Source organism: Lingula anatina, chromosome 5, assembly GCF_051362555.1.
Source record: "Lingula anatina isolate TDL-2025a chromosome 5, LinAna3.0, whole genome shotgun sequence".
Lineage (NCBI taxonomy): Eukaryota > Metazoa > Brachiopoda > Lingulata > Lingulida > Lingulidae > Lingula > Lingula anatina.
Window position 1 is genome coordinate 25052609 of NC_141771.1, and position 26280 is coordinate 25078888.

The 26280-nt window shown below is 36.9% G+C and overlaps 1 protein-coding gene across 5 annotated transcripts in view; it reads right to left on the reverse strand.

Moving 5' to 3' along the window:
• The window catches only part of LOC106161375 (uncharacterized), a 45076-nt gene continuing 18796 nt past the window's right edge, over window positions 1-26280 (reverse strand). For 3 of the 5 annotated variants that reach the window (XM_087012602.1, XM_087012601.1, XM_087012604.1), the window contains 7 exons: window positions 22642-22668; window positions 8033-8242; window positions 7707-7775; window positions 7171-7461; window positions 3941-4077; window positions 2136-3378; window positions 1-1670 (listed from right to left, as the gene is read on the reverse strand). In XM_087012602.1, the coding sequence (XP_086868728.1) occupies window positions 1405-1670; window positions 2136-3378; window positions 3941-4077; window positions 7171-7461; window positions 7707-7775; window positions 8033-8242; window positions 22642-22668 (2243 nt within the window). In that variant the 3' untranslated portion in view covers window positions 1-1404. The remainder of the gene's footprint in view (window positions 1671-2135; window positions 3379-3940; window positions 4078-7170; window positions 7462-7706; window positions 7776-8032; window positions 8243-22641; window positions 22669-26280) is intronic. The other 2 variants (XM_087012603.1, XM_087012605.1) reach the window with 1 other exon arrangement.

The following is a 26280-nucleotide window of genomic DNA, read 5'->3' on the forward strand; positions in this document are numbered from 1 at the left end:
TTGTCAAGCATTTTGCAATTAGCGTTTTTTTTTTTATTTTTTTATAAATATACAAGTGTAAGACTCACATTTAATAATAATAATAGTAATAATAATAATAATAGTCCAAAATCCGTATATTCAGTAGCCTTTACATGGGTAAAATGAACAGAATAAGACGAATAAAGTCAATAAATAAAAAAAGTAAGATATAAGAATGCTAAATGTTTAGTACAATGTAAATAAACATATATGGACTGTTAAGATATTAATATTTTAAAATAGATAGTACAAAGCAAAGATTAACAGGCCGTGAAGCCATATGTGCATATACAAACCATAACAGTAAATGTCAAGGAATATTCCTGTCGTCTGTAGTATGTTATTATGACTTTACAACGTCAATATACCAAACAACAGCCATATGAATACATTGTAGTATCAGTAGTGACAAGTCAGTAAACTGCACCACAACACATCAATAAAACAACATATCACTAAACCTCCACTAGGTTGAACTTCACTTTGAATGCATTCCTAGAGATTTAGTTCGATCCACTCGGATCGGCCTAACTCCCTGGGGGTTCACGCTAAATTGCTGTCAGCCGAGCACGCACGGTAGTTAATTACCCCCTAACAGCTTGTAATAGGCTGGACAGACATTTAGGCCGGTTACGCTGACATCAATCTAGTGAGATTTCCCAGGGGGGATAGATTGATATATAAATATCTATGGGAATGGGGTCTTTGTATCAAAATGACCGGAGATGTCACGTCATCTGATCTCTCATAAAGTCAAACTTTGAAAACATAAACTGTGCCCGGTGGATCAGTGGTTACCAGAACAGATGAGGACATCGTGTTCCCCTTTCCTGTTCTATGAAAAAAGTCTTGAAATAGCCCGCACGAAAATGAAGTAGATACTCCAGCGCAGTAGACTACTGCAATCATACTGCAAACACGCTTCAAATCTGCTTCGATTGGGGAGCTAATTAGCATATTTGAAACATGCTTCTATCGTGCTGCTAATCTACTGCATTAATGCTCCTCCTCTGTACAACCCTATGTAATTTTTGAAGTAGAATTGCAGTAGGCTATACTGCATTTCTACTGCAAATATGCTCCACACCACTACTGCGTTAATGCTTCTTTGCTACTTCGATACTACTGCATTTTCGTGCGGGAGGTTACAACTACCAAAAAAAAAAAGTTTTGCATTACTTTTGTGAAAATTTTGATCACTTCGGCTTCTAATCTCGATTGTGAATTGACAAGGTAGAAATACAATTGCCTATCAATGTTTTGTTGGGAATGGTGTGGAATCCACCATGAACTGTACATATTTTTGAAGTGTGTTGTCAGTGATGTCCCCGTTCAATTTGTACTAATGACCAAAACAAACAGTGTCTCACTAATTGCCTATTTCTAAAGTCTGTCGGCTAGGTCACTGCGACCAGCCTTTGACAAAGCGTGCATTAGCATGTAGCGCAGCTCTTGATAACTGCTTGTCTCCATGGTATCTCTCCACTGAAACAGCATATTGCGAATCTGCCCAGGCGTGTTGTTGGGAAAGTTGCGTTTCAACTGATCTCTCTGCTTTCCTCCCACTCCTAGATGATGACCGATTTCCTCCCACTCAACATCTATTTGTCTTGATAGGTCACAAACCAAGTCATCAGAGGGATATACAGCTGCAATATGAAAATAAAACAATAGAAATCAAAATCAAAAATAACGGATAAAACATACATGCCTTAAGACGCCGTAAGTCGGGCGTATCAGGCTGTGACTTTCAGGTAAATTTATCAATTTTGCAAGTAATAAGTAATATACCAACTTAATATAAAATAGAGAATGATGATCTTCAATATATCTTTCCTTCCAAACTAAGATAAGTTCTTGGACAGTTTTATTTAGTGATGATACGTTTGATTTAAACTTTTATCAGTCCCGCGCATAACTTAATGTCATCTTAGTTACTTTGACTATAAGAGCTCGTACCTAATTTAAAACGAAATACAGAAATGTGCAAAACAAATCTGTTTAACTTTGGTAAAGCATCGAATGTAAATCATTACTTCCCAAATAATTGACAGAGGCATGGCTGTTTCCTTTACAAATATGAATATGAAATGATGCTCACAGACATCACCTACCTATTCTAGTGGATGGACAAACAGTATTTTTATTATCCCTGAGCCACTTCCTGTAGGGGGCGCTTTTAATGTCCACTTGGCAGCCAGGTGGACTAACGTCGTCACTCTCCAACATCTCTGTCTTCAAATTTTCTGTCAGTTTTTCCAGGCCGTGTGGAAAGCGGAACCCTATGGTGTATTTCAGGTAAGGGAAGTAGGCGCCAATAAGTCGGTCTAGCTCCTGCCTGATATAGGTCAGTACGTGGAATGCACTGTCGCTCTCCAAGACGTTGACACCTGTTTTCAACGAGCCAACCATGAGTTTGAATCTGCCGTCTCCTTCATTACACAACTCCATTATTGCGTGGTTTGACCTGTCCACCTTGAAGCATGCATAGTCGCAGTATGGATTTTGGTCGTGAGACAACCACTTCCTGTAGCAGCAGACCACCAGGCGATGAAAGAGACCAGGGGGGCAGAATCCCCCGTCAAACACCAAATATAATGGAGGAATTTTCTGCATCTTCAAGTAGCCTTCTGGTGGACATTCAGGTATTTTCAAATAACCTCCTGGATTGGGGTGACTTTTCAGCACACAAGGCACTAAATATTTCTTCCATTTTTCGTTGGCTTGTTCCTCCAGTATTTCAACTAGCAAGTCAAAGCGCTGACAAATGCGTAGGAGGATCTGTTTATTACTCTTGAGCTCGGCGTTTTTCTCCCATACACTGTCAATCAGTCGTTCATCTAGTTCTCCTCCGTCATCAAGCATCTTCCAATAAACCCCGACTTCTGGATTAGAAACCTTGTGGTACTTTTCTACAGTTATCAGGGATGCAAATGCATCGATCAGCCATTGGGGATCCAGTATGACGATGTCACTGATGTCAACCTCATTGAAGAAAACTAGTTCTCCCAACTCGCAGTAGAATTTCAAAAAGAAAATCACCTTCTCTGCACTGTCGAAGCCATAGTGCTTTCCTTCCTTGATCATCTCCTCAAGGCTCAGGCATTTCCGAGATTTGCTGATTTCCTTTAGTCTCTTTTCCAGAAGCACATACTTCAACGGCTGCTCTTCTCCCCAAAATGGCTGCACTTGGATTGTTTCCCAAATTGCCTTCTGTAACTCCTTTATCCCTGCGTCCTGATGATCACAGTTGTTCACAGCGTAGAAGTACGGCTGCACGTGCATATCATGCGCTGGTCTGCTTTCCAGGAATTCCTGAATTTTACGAAATTTTTCCTTTGCCACCTTCATCCTTTCCTGTACAATAGATTTAAACATAAAAAACCGAATACATCTATGATTTTCAGTTTTGTCTTTAAATAAAAAATGTGAAAAAAATATAAGGGAATGAGACATGTTGAAGTAGAATGGCTATATTGCATACTAAAAGTGTCTTATCTGAAACTTTCGAAAAAAATCTATTTGTGTTTTGAAAAGCACATTCTCCTTCTCATGTAGCAATCTCCTTCTCACGAATGAATGCGCGACCAATCTCTGTACAAGGATTGGTGTTTTGCTCAATTTTAAGTTTGTAATAAATTAATAAAGTAAATAAGTAAGTAATAAATACTACTATGGCTTCATCCTGAAGATAGGAAATTAAGTAAAATAACTTTGAAGACCGTTAATGGTAACGGATTGCTGATATTCGTTGATGATAGAACACTATGCTGAGATATGTAACTTTTAAATAATATAAATTAGCAACAGCAGTATATCTCTCAGCAAAGGACGTTTCGTTTTCAATATTTTGGATGTTAGATTTCAGTGGTGAATATGGAGGAAAAAGATTTGATATTAAACGTCTTTGACCTCCTACCTCTTCAGTTTTCCCGAGTTGATCTCTGTGTGTCCCCACTAATAGGATTCTGGGACAAATATCCACCAATCCAGGGTCTTTTCTTTTTACTATTTCAGTGTGAGTATGGATGGAATTCTGCCAGAATTTTAAAAAATCTGAAATAAAGACTTTACACATTATTTGCAGTACTGACTACTGGTACATATGATATCTTTGTGTCAACTAATCTATCCCTTTTCTTACCGGGTGGGTCGTTTACAGGCAAACAATCTTTCAGTGTAATTCCTTTGTTAGATCGACCCCCTCCCCGTCCCTTTTCATGTGTGGCTGGTGACGGCTGATGTTGATAGCCTCTTGACCTGACATTTATAATAGGGTCATTGAGTGTCAACATCTACTCACATCAGTCTGATGAAGGCATTCGTCCAGGTTCCCAGCGGGCAAATCAACATTGAATCAATGTTGAATCAACGTTGATGGTCAACGTTGAAACTATGTTGATATGACGTTGACTATGAAAGTTGACTCAACGTTGAACCATCAAGGTTGAATCAACCTTGAGGTATCAATGTTGAATCAACGTTGACGGTCAATGTTGAAACTATGTTGATATGACGTTGACTATGAAAGTTGACTCAACATTGAACCATCAAGATTGAATCAACCTTGAGGTATCAATGTTGAATCAACGTTGACGGTCAATGTTGAAACTATGTTGATATGACATTGACTATGAAAGTTGACACAACGTTGAACCATCAAGGTTGAATCAACCTTGAGGTATCAATGTTGAATCAGCGTTGACGGTCAATGTTGAAACTATGTTGATATGATGTTGACTATGAAAGTTGACTCAAGGTTGAACCATCAAGGTTGAATCAACCTTGAGGTATAAATGTTGAATCAACATTGATACCTCAATGTTGAATCAATGTTGAAATTAAGTTGAATTTGAAAATTGAATTAACGTTGATATATCAATTAGGCTATCAGGATATTTGATTGAAATTTGCCTGATGGCTGAAGGTGTTTTCCAAGATATCAAGCATTTCTTGAAATAAAAAGACCCAGATCTGAAAAGGGGGGGAAATTAGCAAAGTTACCTACAAAAAAAAGGTAATATCGGAAGAAAAGGGGGGGGGTCCAGACCCCGGGACCGGCCCCTGTATCCACCTATGGGTCGTCAGATTCTTTTTAAACTTTCCAGTTTGATGCTCAGTGATACGGACCAAAACAGCCTGAACATAAAAAAAACACAAACAACAACTGATTTAACTATGAATATAATATATAACAAACAATGAACATACACTACATACACTAACTACATGTAATACTATCATGTTGCAAAAACTTTAACATTTGTCAAATACAGTTAACTTCTAACAGATTCGTAGACAGTTAAGTTTTGAAGATGCAATGTCACAGTTTTACGAGTCTTTTTCTGTTGAACGTTCCTCCTGATAGTGTGGGGTTTTGAAGACGCAATGTCACCGTTTTCCATGTCCTTATCTGTTGAACGATCCTCCTGATAGTGTGGCCTAACAAAGTACTGTTAATAAAGTACAGTTTTTGTACTGTAAAAGTGTTACCACTGGCCACACTCACGTGTTGCATCAGTTCATGTTATCCGGAGTCTCGCACTTAATAACAGTCCCGCACTTCATTTACATTATACAAGTATGCAGGCACATACGGTAATTACTCATAAATATTAAACAATAAATTAGCTTTACTAAAATAATTATAACGTCACATCAGGTAGTTAAGATAATTTTAAGAATACAAAAACAAAGGGTCACCAGTCTAATATTTTCTCATAGCTAACTTAAATTTCCAGAAAAACAGGCATTTTTGGCTTTTTCAAGCTTTTTCTTCAACCTTGAGTAAAATTTTGTCAATTTGCCATTAAGTAAGGCTGGTGACCCCACGTTTTTTCTTTTTCTTAAAGATAACCTGAACATCAAATCTGGAAAGTTTAAAAAACTGACAACCGCTTTTTTCACAAAATTAATTTTAATGAAAAAGGGGTAAAACAAGCGTTTTATGAGGGGTAATTACCCCTATGCATACCTCTCTAGTGAGATAATCATTTAAAACTATTAGGCCTATCAAGGTTATGATTAAGGTTATAAAGTTAAGGTTGACCCAATGTTGAGATCCAGTTGATATGTCAACATTTACAAAGGGTTTACAAACACAGGTTGATTCAATGTTGAAATCCTGTTGATCTATCAACATTGAAAATTGATTGACAAAGAAAGGTTTAATCAATGTTGAGACCCTGTCGATCTATCAACATTGACAATTGGTTGACAAGAAAAGGTTGATTCAATGTTGAAATCCTGTTGAACTATCAACATTGAAAATTGATTGACAAAGAAAGGTTAAATCAATGTTGAGACCCTGTTGATCTATCAACATTGACAATTGGTTGACAAGAAAAGGTTGATGGATCAACATCATCTCAACCTATCCTCAATGTTGAATCAACGTTAAGTGCCCGCTGGGTTGGCCGTAAGCTAATGGTATAAATGTATTTCGGCTTGTGTTTGATGATTTTTATTTATGATCCAACTACCAAACTGACGAACATTTTTGCTCAAGTGCAAACGGTTTCTTGCAAGGACGCGGCAAGCACTGTATCATTTTTTACCCTTACTGAGAAAAGATCGGGTAGAATTCTCAAAATGTTGCTTGGTATATTGCCAGCGTCAACAAAATGACATACATTTGGTCCACTTCAGGAATTCTTACAAAGTACAATCAAAGTTATGGGTCCTTAAACGAATGGCTAATGAGCAGGCATTCTTAAAACCTGTCAAAACAAAAACAAAGTCATAGTCACAATATAAGAGCAAGTCAGAGTGACAGTTGTTTTTTTACACAATGGCAACTATTATACCACTAGTCGGTTTAAGCTGTTTTTTTTTTTTATCTCTTTCAGTGCCTGAAAGAAAAAAAAACTCAGACAGGCAGGTATAGAAGCTTCAGGTGTTTTGCTTTTCAGAGAAGCTCCAGCTGCAAAGAAAACAGTCCATGCTCTCATTGTAACAGACGTTCCCACCATTCCCTACTGTATATATATATATATATATATATTTTTTTTTTTTTTTTTTTTTAATTAAATAATATTTTACATAAAGATTTAGACATATTATTGGAGTGAAATAATCCAAAGGTCGATAATATAATAGTAAAAAAAATGAACAAATTTTCTTCAAAAGGTTAAGGTATAAGTTACGTACCACCAACAGTGTCTGGAACGCTATTCACTTGTCTAGGCCCAGTTCTGCCCACTCGCTCCACCTGGACAGGGTCATTTAACTCTTTTGTGAGGTCAAACACCAGTAAGTAGATAGCTCGCCAGGTGAGGAAAGTTTGATGTGTCGTGTAGAAGACATACTGACCGCCAAAGTCCCAGAGTGTCAGTAAATCTGGAACATCTGGTGGTCCTTGGCTCTTGTCAAATATCTTCTCCATGGTTTCTTTATCTATGTTTATCGGAACAGTCTGGACAGATTGTTTAATCCTTTTTCCTAAAAAGTAAAAAAGGGTGTCTAAATAACGCTGGTCTTTAGATGTGCTTTAGATGTACTTGCACCAGAATAGGCAAGTGGCATGAAACATACGATGTCGAGCAGAATATAAAACATTATCTAAAATATATGTAAAGTAACCGGCCATTATTTTTATTACAGTGTCTTGTAGAATCTTACCTGTTTGGCTCTTAATACATTTGTGTGGAAGGAAAATGTTTAAGCTGAATATTAAATGCACGTACTGTTCTCTTTGTATTCCTTGATACCCCTCGCAAGTCTTTCAATACAGTAATATTCATTGACGGATTCATCTGCAAAAGGGTTGTTTAGAAAATGAATTTGAAATATATATATAACTACTGGATACACTGGTTTTGTATATCCTGTAGGTTGTTTGCAAATGATACTTAGATCATTTGTTTGTTTGCAAATGATACTTAGAGCATAGAAAAAAATAGATGTACATGTATACAAGCAAGAAAATACTAGAAGTATTCATCAAACATCTCACAGAATTACATTAATTTTCATTGGTGTACTTTGATCGAGTTAACCTGCTGTTTGACACCTTTTCTCTGCCAGCTGGGCCCTGCAGTGTGTTTCTCCAGAATACACCCAGACACCTCAACACCGTTCGTCACCAGGTCGTCCTCAGTGAAGTCTTCTCCCAGCAGATTTCGGCAAAGGTGTGTTTTCCCTGTCCCCTGGTGACCGACCACAATCACATTGGCCTTGTACACTTTGTGCATCCCCTCCTCACACGCTGCCTGATACATATCTTAATAAATGATATTAAAGAAATAAGCATTTGTAAAGACCATCTATTATGCACCTAATTTACGGTACTTCTACGAATGTGATTTTGTTTGATATGCGCAGATATGCTAAAACCATGTGTTCATTACGGGAATCTTCAAACAAGCCTGATACAGTGGTCGGAATAATTTTGTTTCCGTTGTACACCGGTGTAACAACGTTCGAAATGTTTTTATCCCTATCTTGTGAATAGAAGGGGGCAGACAAACAATGGAGGGCCGTATAAATCCCTTCAAAATTCGAACGCACAAACACAATAGCTTAGGTGGAATAACACAATACTTAATACGAGTGAACCCCATGACGCCGGTTTCTGTGGCCCAGCGCGAGAGTGACAATCCGCTGTAACTAGGTGTAATTAACAGCAGGATACATCAGCCAGAAGGTCCCTATTGTTTGTTGCGGCGATAGGATTATAGCTTGAAGAGGCTAAACCCATGCTAAGGCGTGCCATGCGAAGCGAACTGTCCTTTTGTTCACTAGTTTGGCACGCGCAGCTGGTTTTTAGTGTTGCTAACAAACTGCTAGTTAAATTTGTTATCAGTTATTTCATCCTTTATGAAATTTCCGCAGTCAAAAATTGAACTTATTATTGTTTGTTTGGTTGAAATGCATGGGCGTCAGCATCAATCTGTCTCAAAAAATTCCTATTGCATTAATTTATAAATGTATAATTTATTTATGTACTTACGTTTTAATTTGAAATATCTGCATTTAAGCGTTCAAGTATTTATAAAACATGAATGATAATGAAAGAGGAATAAGGAAATAACATATTACTTATATTATGCTTATATTATAATATTGAAATTAAATGAGGTGCATTTACAAAGGCGCAATGACAATCCAACTACAACGTGCAACAGGGGGAAGTCTGGCTGTGTGATCATACAATATACGAAAGTACGGTCAGTTAAAAGTGTAAATCATCAGTTAAAGAGGAGGGGGTCTTACTATAGCTCGCTATCTATTGTTAAACCCGACTGTTATTATCTCTCGAACAAGCTTAAAGCATGCCTATACAATTACTGTGTCTCCGGCTGCCGTTCAGAAACACCATGTCGAACATATTTTGCTACAGTGAGAAACATGGTACACTAGCGACTTGTTTTAGATCACTCAAGAAAGGATGCATACGTGCGACACCAGAGGAAAAACAATCAAGTATGCATCTGATCCATTAATAGTAATTGCACAGTGCATATTACTAGACCTTTGTCCTAAATCAGTAGTTAGAAATAGGATGTTTGGATAAAAAGCTTCTATTCAACTCGCTTAGACCTAGGGCGTGATGCTATCATCCGATGAAACACGTAACTGAACCCTCTACCTGAACCTGAAGTCCCTTTAGCTGAAACAAAAACTGCCCCTTGAACATGTCCATTTTTTAATCGTCAAATGATTTGTGATTTCATTGAACGTCTTTGATCGAAAGCTTTCAAGTGACAATAACCGAACCGTGTGTTGATTATTTATGAAGCGTAATTAAGTTTATTCAACATGAACTATTTTGTAAACGTTACTTGCCAAGATTGAGCTTGGATTGATCACCGTCACTATTTAGCTACTCGCCTATAATACGTGCTGAACGACAGACAACTTAAAAATATTATCTGTGTAACTGTGCAAATGAACGCATTTAGTTAAAATATAACGAAGCCGGCATTTGATTCATCGAACATATTTATATGTGTTCTTTTAAAACCAGTGTAAGGTTAACGCCAAATCAAAGCAAGTCTTGCAGACTGGTTTTGTTTAAACTGTCGTGCATCAAGTAAAGCTAAGTAAAGCCTGTTTATACTTCGCAGTGTTCATCCCAGCCATAAAACTGCATGAAGGATAACAAGACTCCGTAGACCTGTGCTTCAGGTTTCCAGGAGTCCCGCGTAACACAATAATATCGAAGGCCTGAGAGTAATACATATATGAGGCCGTGTATGAAAGATTTAACAAATTAGAAATTCAAGAATTTAAACATGCTAGGTACATGCACATCACTTAATAAGTCATTTCACAAAAATCACATCTAATTGTTTAGATTAACCTTTACTTTTATCGATCTCATCCCATTGTCTCAACCACCTAAAAGAAATATAGAGAACATGAGGAAAAGTAACATGTTTACATGCAGGCGAAGGAGTTATACTTCAATATTAATCGCGAGCAATATCAACAGCGACTAAAGACCGTTGCCTGTCTTTCACACTTTTACACAAACACACGAAGGTTTAATAAAGGGAGTCGCGGCGCGATATCTATCTCTTTCATTCGAACAAGCAAAGGGCTGACCCGAAGTAAGCTTTCTATACTAATGTCCTTTTTATTGTATATTGTAATTACTCTACTTGCTCGCCTCCATTGTCTTGTAAAAGTGACAAAGAATGTGTTGTATTCAGACACGAGTTGAAAGAACTCCTTTGCCTTAAGTTGCATAATGTCTTTCTCAAGGTTATAATCAGTGTGAAGAGGGTGTCGTGCCTCATTTAAAAAGGGTGTTGTTCTTCATACTGGTTGTTGCTTAACTTATGCTAATCTTAAACTTTTATGTACCAATATGGTTTTAATAAATCGCCAAAATTATGAATCTAATGAACATTGTGTATCAAACGTTTTGATACGATTTAAATAAATGGACGAGGAGGATTACGGTATTAGGTTCTATTTACCTCTGGCTTTAACTTCGCCCTGCTATATAAATGAACAAATGTTGCAGATCGTAACAAAAAACTTTCTTATAGTGTTTTATGACATATATGATTTACACATTTGATAGTGAAACACTCCTCGACTTTAACGAATCACCTGACGTAAACTGTCTACCCGCTCTCCCCGACAAAACTGTTTCTTTTAATTTTGAAATGAATTGCTTTTAAGGCAAAGAAGTCCATTAAACCCTTTAGTCTCAATATCATTGTACAGCATGTTGTAATCGATATTTAAAAAAGTTAATTTTTGTACTCCGCTTTCATCGAGGATACCTCAAGTTGAGGTTACAATTACGTCGCTCGCCTATGCTACTGGAATATATATTTAAGGACAAATTAAGCTTTGTAAAGTCCCTATTGTTACACACCATAGATACTTTATTTTGTCTTGAATGAAAAAATAGCCTCAAATTATCGTTTTGTGCCTAAACCTTTTATTACTTGAACCAAGATCTGTACTATAGCTACCATGACGTACATGCATCAAGTTGGGTCTGCTGGGGGAGGGGAGCATTTAAATGATAAACGAGGAAGTCTACCTGCAAAAGCAGCAGCAGTGGTTTAAATAATCGCTATTTAGACTCTTTTTCTTTGACAGCAACATAAAAAGTGTTTAGGGAGAAAGTCACACAAAGACCCGACGTTGTTTTGTCTTCAGCATTTCCTCTTCCTTGTTATCTGCAATTACTATCGTCAATTAATGAAATCGAGAAAGCAATTAAGTGACGGCACATTGAATATAGTCACTAGGTGCATTTCGCTGAGTGTTTACAAGATCTAGCGACACATTTTATCGCCACGCGTTCTAGTTTGATTAGTTTAGAAAATTAAACAGTTACCCTGGCGGCTCTCCGTCACTGCTATGAATCTGACATCGAATTTAGTCCAAAATATTAGTAAATTCAGAATTATTAGCTAAAACGTAAATTGCCCTAATTTGTCAGATAATCAAAAATGCCGGTGATCCACGCGGAGGGTTCGCTTTCCTGAAGGTAGCGGCGACGAACGGCGACGAACGGCGACGATATTTTTCTGAATAGTGTACCTTTATTAGTTACGAAAAGCCCCCTTTTCAACAGGTGCGTTTTATTAATTACTTCATGTCACAAAGTTAATTTATACAGGCAAAACTTTATTTTAAGGAAATAGTTTCACGAAATGAACGAGAGTAAAATATAAGTCGGATTATAATGGCATACCTTGATGCAAAACAGTCTATCGTTTCTTCCACCGCGAGTCCCTTTATTTAATGTAATGTATTACTCATTACCCGTTTCATTTGACACTCTCTCTTTTTATCTCCCTTCCCCTTTCTCTTGTTAGAAGGAGGGTAAATAATTAAGCACTCAAAATCTGCACCACCAATCTTCAGAAAAACATAAGTTAACGAACCAGTGGGCTGATCCACAACATCCGACACAGCAGAAGGAATCAAATAACAGCTAGCACAAATTTATATGCAGTTAGCTATAGTGTCACTACATACATAATCAGCTGCACGCGCGAAGCTGTTGAACAAAAGGATAGTTCGCTACGGGAGACCGTTTGTTTACATAAGTACTCTAAGGGGGCGTGGCTACCCAGGCGACCAGGGGATTAGGCTAGTTACTATATGCCGTCAACAATCGTTTAGCGACCCTATCATTATACACTCTCTCTATTGTATTTTCCACCGCATTAATCGTAGTGTAATCTTCAAATGGTCCACGGGGTAAATGTACACATTCTTAATCCTAGTACGGTGGTCGGAATAATTTTGTTTCCGTTTTACACCGGTGTAACCACGTTCGAAATGTTTTAATCCCTATCTTGTGAATAGAAGGGGGCAGACAAACAATGGAGGGCCGTATAAATCCCTTCAAAATTCGAACGCACAAACACAATAGCTTAGGTGGAATAACACAATACTTAATACGTGTGAACCCCATGACGCCGGTTTCTGTGGCCCAGCGCGAGCGTGACAATCCGCTGTAACTAGGTGTAATTAACAGCAGGATACATCAACCAGAAGGTCCCTATTGTTTGTTGCGGCGATAGGATTATAGCTTGAAGAGGCTAAACCCATGCTAAGGCGTGCCACGCGAAGCGAACTGTCCTTTTGTTCACTATAGTTTGGCACGCGCAGCTGGTTTTTAGTGTTGCTAACAAACTGCTAGTTAAATTTGTTATCAGTTATTTCATCCTTTATGAAATTTCCGCAGTCAAAAATTGAACTAATTATTGTTTGTTTGGTTGAAATGCATGAGCGTCAGCATCAATCTGTCTCAAAAAATTCCTATTGCATTAATTTATAAATGTATAATTTATTTATGTACTTACGTTTTAATTTGAAATATCTGCATTTAAGCGTTCAAGTATTTATAAAACATGAATGATAATGAAAGAGGAATAAGGAAATAACATATTACTTATATTATGTTTATACTATAATATTGAAATTAAATGAGGTGCATTGACATAGGCGCAATGACAATCCAACTACAACGTGCAACAGGGGGAAGTCTGGCTGTATGATCATACAATATACGAAAGTACGGTCAATTAAAAGTGTAAATCATCAGTTAAATAGGAGGGGGTCTTACTATGGTCGCTATCTATTGTTAAACCCGACTGTTATTGTCTCTCAAACAAGCTTAAAGCATGCCTATACAATTACTGTGTCTCCGGCTGCCGTTCAGAAACACCATGTCGAACGTATTTTGCTACAGTGAGAAACATGGTACACTAGCGACTTGTTTTAGATCACTCAAGAAAGGATGCATACGTGCGACACCAGAGGAAAAACAATCAAGTATGCGTCTGATCCATTAATAGTAATTGCACAGTCCATGTTACTAGACCTTTGTCCTAACTCAGTAGTTAGGAATAGGATGTTTGGATAAAAAGCTTCTATTCAACTCGCTTAGACCTAGGGCGTGATGCTATCATCCGATGAAACACGTAACTGCACCCTCTACCTGAACCTGAAGTCCCTTTATCTGAAACAAAAACTGCCCCTTGAACATGTCCATTTTTTAATCGTCAAATGATTTGTGATTTCATTGAACGTCTTTGATCGAAAGCTTTCAAGTGACAATAACCGAACCATGTGTTGATTATTTATTAAAGCGTAATTAAGTTTATTCAACATGATCTATTTTGTAAACGATACTTGCCAAGATTGAGCTTGGATTGATCACCGTCACTATTTAGCTACTCGCCTATAATGCGTGCTGAACGACAGACAACTTAAAAATATTATCTGTGTAACTGTGCAAATGCAAATGTTAAAATATAACAAAGCCGGCATCTAATCCATCGAACATATTTATATTTGTTCTTTTTAAACAAGTGTAAGGGTAACGCCAAATCAAAGCAAGGAGTTATAACAGAAGGAGATTACACGCAAGCCTCTCTATTGTCCGATGTCTGTTACGGTGGGCGGAGCTAGCTACGGGGGGCCTCCTGTATCAAGGTTTCGTCTGGGTCGCTCTCCTCCGCTTGGAGATTGATTTTATATGCGTTATTTCGCGTTAGAATTCGAGATCAGTAGTGTCAAAGCGGCGCTGTATGCTGACGATTTTTTTCCACCGGTAGTTATCTGGACGATGTGCTGGGAGGGAACGATATCATAGAAAGCGATTACAAGGTGGTGGCTGAGGATGGTCGCCATGAGTTTATTTTTTTTTTAGTCGGTGATAGATGGTTTTTCTTTTGCACAACACAGTGAAAAATCACCAAGGATAAGTCAAAAGAAAACGTCCCAACTGTGGTTTGTGAAAATGACATTCAAGTGAACGTTTGGACCCCCCTGCCCTTTGGTCCCATAAACATTGAGACAGTGCCTAAGCTTTGTGACTGGTTTTAAATTTCTTTAAGTATTTTTTTCTCTCACTCGGTATAATTTTAATATCATAATGCATTAAAGTGAAATTTTAATCAAAGGTTGAGGCAATGCCACATGTCAGTTTACTAAATACTCGTTATCAATTTCTTTATCTTGGAAATCTCCCTTTTTATTTTCAGGATTATTTTGACACAAACTAACACTTCTTATTTGTCGGTAAACAAGTGCACAGTGCTAAACATTAAGAATAATTTTTATTCATTCATAAATATATTTATGTACAAAATATATCAGAAATTTTAGTATTAACTGAGCTCTTTAAAGTGAAACAAATAAAGATGAGAATTTTGAATTTCAAACTATTACTATATTAACTTAAAATATCTTTTAAGTCAACTCTATACTCAAGCATCATGATAGTAGCATCTGTGAGTAAAACCATTTTATTATATCAATAGAAGAACAAAAACAAAATTTTAAACATAAGCAGTAATTAATGAAGTCATAAGAATGATTAAGTTGCTATAGTTTTCCAGTTTTATGCAGTCTGTGTTGGAATTTTTTTCAACCATGCAAATAGAAATAATTATATTCTTTTTTATCTGACTTGCTGATACCAGTCTGTGCCAGATACTATTCCACTCACAGGCCAGCAAGGTCTGAGAATCTAATGGGCTGAATGAAAAAAAAAACCCTAGAATATAAAAGTGGCTAATTCTTACAAATAGGATAAAAAACATGGGATTTTCAAAAGGTTATTATAAATCAAGACAACACTTAGTAAGAACATTTATAAAATGAACTGAAGTACATGTTACAGCTGAAAAAATTAACTGGGCCAGTAAGTGACTGCTTTAAAGAAATTTCACTGAAACAGTCCAAATTTTACTGGCAATCAAGTAGACTGTTATACCATGGCACTCAACAAATTATATATAGGTTTTGAATTTTTTTCCACGTGACAGTAACATAAAATTTATGTCAACTTTTGAAATGTATAGAGTCAGTTAGGTGACTGAAAATATTTTAAAATGTCATGAAGGAGCACTATTAATTTAATGCAATCTCTGTTGGCCAGTCTTATCCAGTTTCCTCTCCAAAAAGGACAACTCAAGTGAGAATTTCTTCAGGGCCTTTTCTTCTGCCTGCCATTGCCATGCCACTCAGAAGAGAGAAACCTGTAGGTTAGAAAAAAAACATAATAATAGCATTATGAACTACTAGTATCCATGTAGACATTACAGAATTACGCAGTGAAGTTTAATGTGTCTTGTTATGACTTGACTGAAATAATGTTCACCACATAAATGAACAATTTACAACTAAATTTATGTAGAATATCAAGATTCATGATGACAAGCTAATAACCCCAAGAAATTGAAAGAAATTGTACTTATTACAAGAAATTATTTAAATCCGGCCTGTTTCCTACTCTTCTGACAGGACAAAAAGGGGATTTCATAGAGGCTGGTTGCTAAAAGGAAAATGCCCAAGGTTGTTGTATTTTGAAATAAATTAAAAAGGGTACTGTTGTTAGTGAATGTTTAATGCATCTTAGGCATTATGACAAAAGTAACTCACCCCAGACACGCTGACCTCCATTTTTCATTGACATTTTAAATTTTTTTCCAGCCTGACCATAATTCATATTTTCAATGCAGCCTTCTCCCATATCTATAATAGAAGAAAAAAACTTGAGTAGTGTTAAGATATGCATGTAAAATTCATTATCAATTTTGAGAGAATTTCTGTTTCAACACTGCAAGATGAAATATTTACTTTCAAGTAATGAATAAACCTTAATAGAGTTCTATTCTTTTGTAACCACCAAGGCAAAGCTTCTTTCTTAAAATGAACTGAAACATCCAAGCTTGCCACCTAACATGCCAAAGTAGTGAAGTATAATTAAAGTAGAGAAGCAAGTACCCCTTAATAATAGAGGTGCCTTACACAATAAGGTGTGTCTTACACACCTTGACTCAAAGGGAGATGTGTAGTGAGATAACAGGTAAAGTAATTGGTGGAGCCTAGGTTAACTTAAAACCCTAAGACTTTAAATTAAGAAGCACCAGGATTCATGGGTGTTCTTTTTTCAAAGGTTTAATATGAATTAAAACATATATATGTAAAAAGAAGACTAAATAAGTTTAAAATAACTATACCAAAGACACTGTGAAGTCAAACTTCCCGTTAGACCGCCATGATGGAAAATGCTGAGTGGAGGCAAAACTTTTCCAGTCAAAATAACTGAGCACCTTACTTTAACAACAAAGTTACCACTCCAATGCCACCCACCATGGTGAGAAGAAAATATATGACCAACTGTCATGATAAGTCTTTTTTAGATTTAAACATGAAAAAGGTAAAGGCCAAAATGGTACATTTACCCATAACACTAGAGTAAAAAATTGGTATTTTGAACAAATCAGGTTATTTTTTTCAAGAAATATTGGAGCAGTATCCATGCAATATATACCACGCCACGAACAAGATGTTCAAGAATCTAAACACACCAAATTTTTTTATAATCTTGCATTTGAAAAGTACAAAAAGCGGTAAGGCTTTTGGCCGTAACAAGCGTAACACTTTTTGATCGGAACTCTTGAAAATTGTCAATTGTCGTATCCAAGCTAGACCACATGTAAAATCGCAAAAAAAAACAATACTGCTCAAGCAAGTGTGTTGCAAACATAACAATTAGTTAAATTTTATGACTGTCATGTGACACAAGTTTCAAAAAGTAGGAGGAAAATGTCTTTTGGAGTAATTTTTTTTTTTTTTGAAATATTAACAAGATGGCGGCTTAAGCATCTGCTTGTTATTCGGCTACTGAAAGTGCACTTAAGTTTTATTCTTTGCTATTGCCACAAATTACTTAACAATTGCAACTGTATAAAGACCAAACTTTCTTCATCTGATACTATATTTATAGGCACTTGTTATGAGTGGGAAATATTTTTCGTGCAATATTTATTCTCCACACACCACCTCGCGAGATCAACGTGTAGCTGGACACTTACACAGTGAGACCCTACGACATAAAAGTTGCAATTTATCTTCATATTTCGTGTAGTTATGCATTTAAAAGCACTTACCTGTTTTTTTAAAACCTTGTCCAACGTAATATCATATAAATTCTGTATTTCTCTCATTTTTTAGAAACTTGGGACTCCGATTCTGTTTCTGTCCTCAAAAATCAAGAGACGAAGGCACAGATACTAACAAACGAGATTTAAACGAGAGTAGCAATTAAGCGTAACAGAGATAGGCATCCATTGTTCTCTGGGTTCTATTCATTCCGACCAATGAGAGACCGTAATACGGGCTCCGCCCCCACGCGTGTAATCTCCTTCTGTTATAACTCCTTGATCAAAGCAAGCCTTGCAGACTGGTTTTGTTCAAACTGTCGTGCATCAAGTAAAGCTAAGTAAAGCCTGTTTCTACTTCGCAGTGTTCATCCCAGCCATAAAACTGCATGAAGGATAACAAGACTCCGTAGACCTGTGCTTCAGGTTTCCAGGAGTCCCGTGTAACACAATAATATCGAAGGCCTGAGAGTAATACATATATGAGGCCGTGTATGAAAGATTTAACAAATTAGAAATTCAAGAATTTAAACATGCTAGGTACATGCACATCACTTAATAAGTCATTTCACAAAAATCGCATCTAATTGTTTAGATTAACCTTTACTTTTATCGATCTCATCCCATTGTCTCAACCACCTAAAAGAAATATAGAGAACATGAGGAAAAGTAACACGTTTACATGCAGGCGAAGGAGTTATACTTCAATATTAATCGCGAACAATATCAACAGCGACTAAAGACCGTTGCCTGTCTTTCACACTTTTACACAAACACACGAAGGTTTAATAAAGGGAGTCGCGGCGCGATATCTACAGGTATCTCTTTCATTCGAACAAGCAAAGGGCTGACCCGAAGTAAGCTTTCTATACTAATGTCCTTTTTATTGTGCATTGTAATTACTCTACTTGCTCGCCTCCATTGTCTTGTAAAAGTGACAAAGAATGTGTTGTATTCACACACGAGATGAAAGAACTCCTTTACCTTAAGTTGCATAATGTCTTTCTCAAGGTTATAATCAGTGTGAAGAGGGTGTCTTGCCTCATTTAAAAAGGGTGTTGTTCTTCATACTGGTTGTTGCTTAACTTATGCTGATCTTAAACTTTTATGTACCAATATGGTTTTAATAAATCGCTAAAATTATTAATTTAATGAACATTGTGTATCAAACGTTTTGATACGATTTAAATAAATGGACGAGGAGGATTACGGTATTAGGTTCTATTTACCTCTGGCTTTAACTTCGCCCTGCTATATAAATGAACAAATCTTGCAGATCGTAACAAAAAACTTTCTTATAGTGTTTTATGACATATATGATTTACACATTTGATAGTGAAACACTCCTCGACTTTAACAAATCACCTGACGTAAACTGTCTACCCGCGCTCCCCGAAAAAAACTGTTTCTTTTAATTTTGAAATGAATTGCTTTTAAGGCAAAGAAGTCCATTAAACCCTTTAGTCTCAATATCATTGTACAGTATGTTGTAATCGATATTTAAAAAAGTTAATTTTTGTACTCCGCTTTCATCGAGGATACCTCAAGTTGAGGTTACAATTACGTCGCTCGCCTATGCTACTGGAATATATATTTAAGGACAAATTAAGCTTTGTAAAGTCCCTATTGTCACACACCATAGATACTTTATTTTGTCTTGAATGAAAAAATAGCCTCAAATTATCGTTTTGTGCTTAAACCTTTCATTACTTGAACCAAGATCTGTACTATAGCTACCAAGACGTACATGCATCAAGTTGGGTCTGCTGGGGGAGGGGAGCATTTAAATGATAAACGAGGAAGTCTACCTGCAAAAGCAGCAGCAGTGGTTTAAATAATCGCTATCTAGACTCCTTTTTCTTTGACAGCAACATAAAAAGTGTTTAGGGAGAAAGTCACACAAAGACCCGACGTTGTTTTGTCTTCAGCATTTCCTCTTCTTTGTTATCTGCAATTACTATCGTCAATTAATGAAATCGAGAAAGCAATTAAGTGATGGCACATTGAATATAGTCACTAGGTGCATTTCGCTGAGTGTTTACAAGATCTAGCGACACATTTTATCGCCACGCGTTCTAGTTTGATTAGTTTAGAAAATTAAACAGTTACTCTGTCGGCTCTCCGTCATTGCTATGAATCTGACATCGAATTTAGTCCAAAATATTAGTAAATTCAGAATTATTAGCTAAAACGTAAATTGCCCTAATTTGTCAGATAATCAAAAATGCCGGTGATCCACGCGGAGGGTACGCTTTCCTGAAGGTAGCGGCGACGAACGGCGACGATATTTTTCTGAATAGTGAACCTTTATTAGTTACGAAAAGCCCCCTTTTCAACAGGAGCGTTTTATTAATTACTTCATGTCACAAAGTTAATTTATACAGGCAAAACTTTATTTTAAGGAAATAGTTTCACGAAATGAACGAGAGTAAAATATTAGTCGGCACAAATATAAGGCATATAACAATGAGTCATGTTATGGATCATGTTATGGGCCATGTCGGATTATAATGGCATACCTTGATGCAAAACAGTCTATCGTTTCTTCCACCGCGAGTCCCTTTATTTAATGTAATGTATTACTCATTACCCGTTTCATTTGACACTCTCTCTTTTTATCTCCCTTCCCCTTTCTCTTGTTAGGAGGGTACATAATTAAGCACTCAAAATCTGCACCACCAATCTTCAGAAAAACAGAAGTCAACGAACCAGTGGGCTGATCCACAACATCTGACACAGCAGAATGAATCAAATAACAGCTAGCACAAATTTATATGCAGTTAGCTATAGTGTCACTACATACATAATCAGCTGCACGCGCGAAGCTGTTGAACAAAAGGATAGTTCGCTACGGGAGACCGTTTGTTTACATAAGTACTCTAAGGGGGCGTGGCTACCCAGGCGACCAAGGGATAAGGCTAGTTACTATATGCCGTCAACAATCGTTTAGCGACCCTATCATTATACACTCTCTCTATTGTATTTTCCACCGCATTAATCGCAGTGTAATCTTCAAATGGTCCATGGGGTAAATGTACACATTCTTAATCCGAGTACGGTATATTGCCACCAACCCTAAACTGAATGGGCATAGAAAGAACAAAGTGAGTCTCCCTCCCATTAAAAATGAAAAATAAAAATAAATAAATAAAAAACAGATACTATCATTCTTAATACTGAAAAACAATAGCACCTTGCAGCCTTCACTGCCTCACTATTTGCAGACAATGTTCTAGTCACTGTAACTGTGTACTTTTGACGAGGCATAGATGTAAGAATAACTCCTTTGAAGTATATTGTGAAGGTCTCTTTTGTCATAAATTTGCCACGTATAACCTGAATGTACATATTGCGATTCACACCGCAGCAGCTTGTCTTAGTAAGGACTCAACCAGTTGAAAACTTGAGGCACAGCTTCAGGGACAAGATCACACCATCTATCCTTGCTGTGATGATGGATCTACTAGTACATTATCTATGTCTTGTCCTCCTGGTTTCTCTAATACCATTTCCCCTGATCTATGCTCACATCAATCTCTACAGCTTTACCAACTGCTACACAGTTTTTACATCTGAAAGTATAATGCAAAATTTGTAATAAAGCACTATCAATTTACTTGTTAGATATTGATTTGAGGGCAAGAGAAAAAGGCAGAAACCTCATAATCAAGATAATTGAAAATCAAATAATGCATAATCAAATAGCTTTAATTGTATATACTACTGATGATTTAATCTTTTAAAATTCAGCATAAATTTCTCTTGTTAAAGCATAGCCACTTTATTAAAATGTGCTTGAACAAATAATAATGATAATAATAATAAGCAACCTGCACACAAGATGGAACATGGATGTCAATTGCCACAAAATAAGTTGATTTGTACTTGGTAGCCTGAGAAATAGTATCAGGTATTAATTTGAGCAGTAAATTGAGTAATAATACCACAGAGTTAACAATGACACTAGCATATGGTGTTATGTAAAAAAATTCATGCATTACTTGCTGTGGCAGTGTCCTCCTCAACCTATCGTGCACCGCAGGTTTTGATTTTCAATGTCATCAAAAAATTTTATTGTTGTTAGTTTGATCTATGTATCTGCTATTCAAATAATATCGTTTGGAAAATAACTAACTGATTTAATTTTGCTTTTGCAACATGAAATTATCAATAACTTTGCCGGTTCACGTGTATACAGTACCTTGCTATCAGTGCTGCTCTTTTCTCCCCAACTCGCCACTGACAGGATAACCACATCGTTTCAAAACAACGTTGGTATTCTCCTTTACTTTTGGTGTTGGCAGTTTCGTCCCGGGGACATCGTTTTCGGTTAAAAACAACGTATCGTTTTCACCCATCTATGCATTGCTCCTGTACAAAATGGCCGCTTGCTGCCCCCCAAGGGAAAAATCGTAGCACGTGGGTAGTTACGCAAGACCTGTGACGTATAACGCGCGCATCGTTATTGTCGCGCTCGCGCTGGACCACAGAAACCGGCGTCATGGGGTTCACTCGTATTAAGTATTGCGTTATTCCACCTAAGCTATTGTGTTTGTGCGTTCCAATTTTGAAGGGATTTATACGGCCCTCCATTGTTTGTCCGCCCCCTTCTATTCATAAGATAGGGATTAAAACATTTCGAACGTTGTAACACCGGTGTACAACGGAAACAAAATTATTCCGACCACTGTAAATGTAGTGTTACTCAATTAAACACTTTTCCAACTCCTTTAGATCAACATACCTGTACCTTCATCTGTACTTTTATTCCCTGTTAAAATATGACAAAAGAAAGTTTTTATTTATAAGTGTTAACTACAAAAGTGAAATTGTTCTTCCTGTACGAGTATATATTATATACCGTACTCGGATTAAGAATGTGTACATTTACCCCGTGGACCATTTGAAGATTACACTGCGATTAATGCGGTGGAAAATACAATAGAGAGAGTGTATAATGATAGGGTCGCTAAACGATTGTTGACGGCATATAGTAACTAGCCTAATCCCTTGGTCGCCTGGGTAGCCACGCCCCCTTAGAGTACTTATGTAAACAAACGGTCTCCCGTAGCGAACTATCCTTTTGTTCAACAGCTTCGCGCGTGCAGCTGATTATGTATGTAGTGACACTATAGCTAACTGCATATAAATTTGTGCTAGCTGTTATTTGATTCATTCTGCTGTGTCAGATGTTGTGGATCAGCCCACTGGTTCGTTGACTTCTGTTTTTCTGAAGATTGGTGGTGCAGATTTTGAGTGCTTAATTATGTACCCTCCTTCTAACAAGAGAAAGGGGAAGGGAGATAAAAAGAGAGAGTGTCAAATGAAACGGGTAATGAGTAATACATTACATTACATTAAATAAAGGGACTCGCGGTGGAAGAAACGATAGACTGTTTTGCATCAAGGTATGCCATTATAATCCGACATGGTCCATAACATGATCCATAACATGACTCATTGTTGTATGCCTTATATTTGTGTCGACTAATATTTTACTCTCGTTCATTTCGTGAAACTATTTCCTTAAAATAAAGTTTTGCCTGTATAAATTAACTTTGTGACATGAAGTAATTAATAAAACGCGCCTGTTGAAAAGGGGGCTTTTCGTAACTAATAAAGGTTCACTATTCAGAAAAATATCGTCGCCGTTCGTCGCCGCTACCTTCAGGAAAGCGTACCCTCCGCGTGGATCACCGGCATTTTTGATTATCTGACAAATTAGGGCAATTTACGTTTTAGCTAATAATTCTGAATTTACTAATATTTTGGACTAAATTCGATGTCAGATTCATAGCAATGACGGAGAGCCGACAGAGTAACTGTTTAATTTTCTAAACTAATCAAACTAGAACGCGTGGCGATAAAATGTGTCGCTAGATCTTGTAAACACTCAGCGAAATGCACCTAGTGACTATATTCAATGTGCCATCACTTAATTGCTTTCTCGATTTCATTAATTGACGATAGTAATTGCAGATAACAAGGAAGAGGAAATGCTGAAGACAAAACAACGTCGGGTCTTTGTGTGACTTTCTCCCTAAACACTTTTTATGTTGCTGTCAAAGAAAAAGGAGTCTAGATAGCGATTATTTAAACCACTGCTGCTGCTTTTGCAGGTAGACTTCCTCGTTTATCATTTAAATGCTCCCCTCCCCCAGCAGACCCAACTTGATGCATGTACATGTACGTCTTGGTAGCTATAGTACAGATCTTGGTTCAAGTAATGAAAGGTTTAAGCACAAAACGATAATTTGAGGCTATTTTTTCATTCAAGACAAAATAAAGTATCTATGGTGTGTGACAATAGGGACTTTACAAAGCTTAATTTGTCCTTAAATATATATTCCAGTAGCATAGGCGAGCGACGTAATTGTAACCTCAACTTGAGGTATCCTCGATGAAAGCGGAGTACAAAAATTAACTTTTTTAAATATCGATTACAACATGCTGCGCAATGATATTGAGACTAAAAGGTTTAATGGACTTCTTTGCCTTAAAAGCAATTCATTTCAAAATTAAAAGAAACAGTTTTTTTCGGGGAGCGCGGGTAGACAGTTTACGTCAGGTGATTCGTTAAAGTCGAGGAGTGTTTCACTATCAAATGTGTAAATCATATATGTCATAAAACACTATAAGAAAGTTTTTTGTTACGATCTGCAACATTTGTTCATTTATATAGCAGGGCGAAGTTAAAGCCAGAGGTAAATAGAACCTAATACCGTAATCCTCCTCGTCCATTTATTTAAATCGTATCAAAACGTTTGATACACAATGTTCATTAAATTAATAATTTTAGCGATTTATTAAAACCATATTGGTACATAAAAGTTTAAGATTAGCATAAGTTAAGCAACAACCAGTATGAAGAACAACACCCTTTTTAAATGAGGCAAGACACCCTCTTCACACTGATTATAACCTTGAGAAAGACATTATGCAACTTAAGGTAAAGGAGTTCTTTCATCTCGTGTGTGAATACAACACATTCTTTGTCACTTTTACAAGACAATGGAGGCGAGCAAGTAGAGTAATTACAATACACAATAAAAAGGACATTAGTATAGAAAGCTTACTTCGGGTCAGCCCTTTGCTTGTTCGAATGAAAGAGATAGATATCGCGCCGCGACTCCCTTTATTAAACCTTCGTGTGTTTGTGTAAAAGTGTGCATGTACCTAGCATGTTTAAATTCTTGAATTTCTAATTTGTTAAATCTTTCATACACGGCCTCATATATGTATTACTCTCAGGCCTTCGATATTATTGTGTTACACGGGACTCCTGGAAACCTGAAGCACAGGTCTACGGAGTCTTGTTATCCTTCATGCAGTTTTATGGCTGGGATGAACACTGCGAAGTAGAAACAGGCTTTACTTAGCTTTACTTGATGCACGACAGTTTAAACAAAACCAGTCTGCAAGGCTTGCTTTGATTTGGCGTTACCCTTACACTGGTTTAAAAAGAACAAATATAAATATGTTCGATGGATTGGATGCCGGCTTTGTTATATTTTAACATTTGCATTTGCACAGTTACACAGATAATATTTTTAAGTTGTCTGTCGTTCAGCACGCATTATAGGCGAGTAGCTAAATAGTGACGGTGATCAATCCAAGCTCAATCTTGGCAAGTATCGTTTACAAAATAGATCATGTTGAATAAACTTAATTACGCTTTAATAAATAATCAACACATGGTTCGGTTATTGTCACTTGAAAGCTTTCGATCAAAGACGTTCAATGAAATCACAAATCATTTGACGATTAAAAAATGGACATGTTCAAGGGGCAGTTTTTGTTTCAGATAAAGGGACTTCAGGTTCAGGTAGAGGGTTCAGTTACGTGTTTCATCGGATGATAGCATCACGCCCTAGGTCTAAGCGAGTTGAATAGAAGCTTTTTATCCAAACATCCTATTCCTAACTACTGAGTTAGGACAAAGGTCTAGTAACATGCACTGTGCAATTACTATTAATGGATCAGACGCATACTTGATTGTTTTTCCTCTGGTGTCGCACGTATGCATCCTTTCTTGAGTGATCTAAAACAATTCGCTAGTGTACCATGTTTCTCACTGTAGCAAAATACGTTCGACATGGTGTTTCTGAACGGCAGCCGGAGACACAGTAATTGTATAGGCATGCTTTAAGCTTGTTCGAGAGACAATAACAGTCGGGTTTAACAATAGATAGCGACCATAGTAAGACCCCCTCCTATTTAACTGATGATTTACACTTTTAATTGACCGTACTTTCGTACCGTATTGTATGATCATACAGCCAGACTTCCTCCTGTTGCACGTTGTAGTTGGATTGTCATTGCGCCTATGTCAATGCACCTCATTTAATTTCAATATTATAATATAAGCATAATATAAGTAATA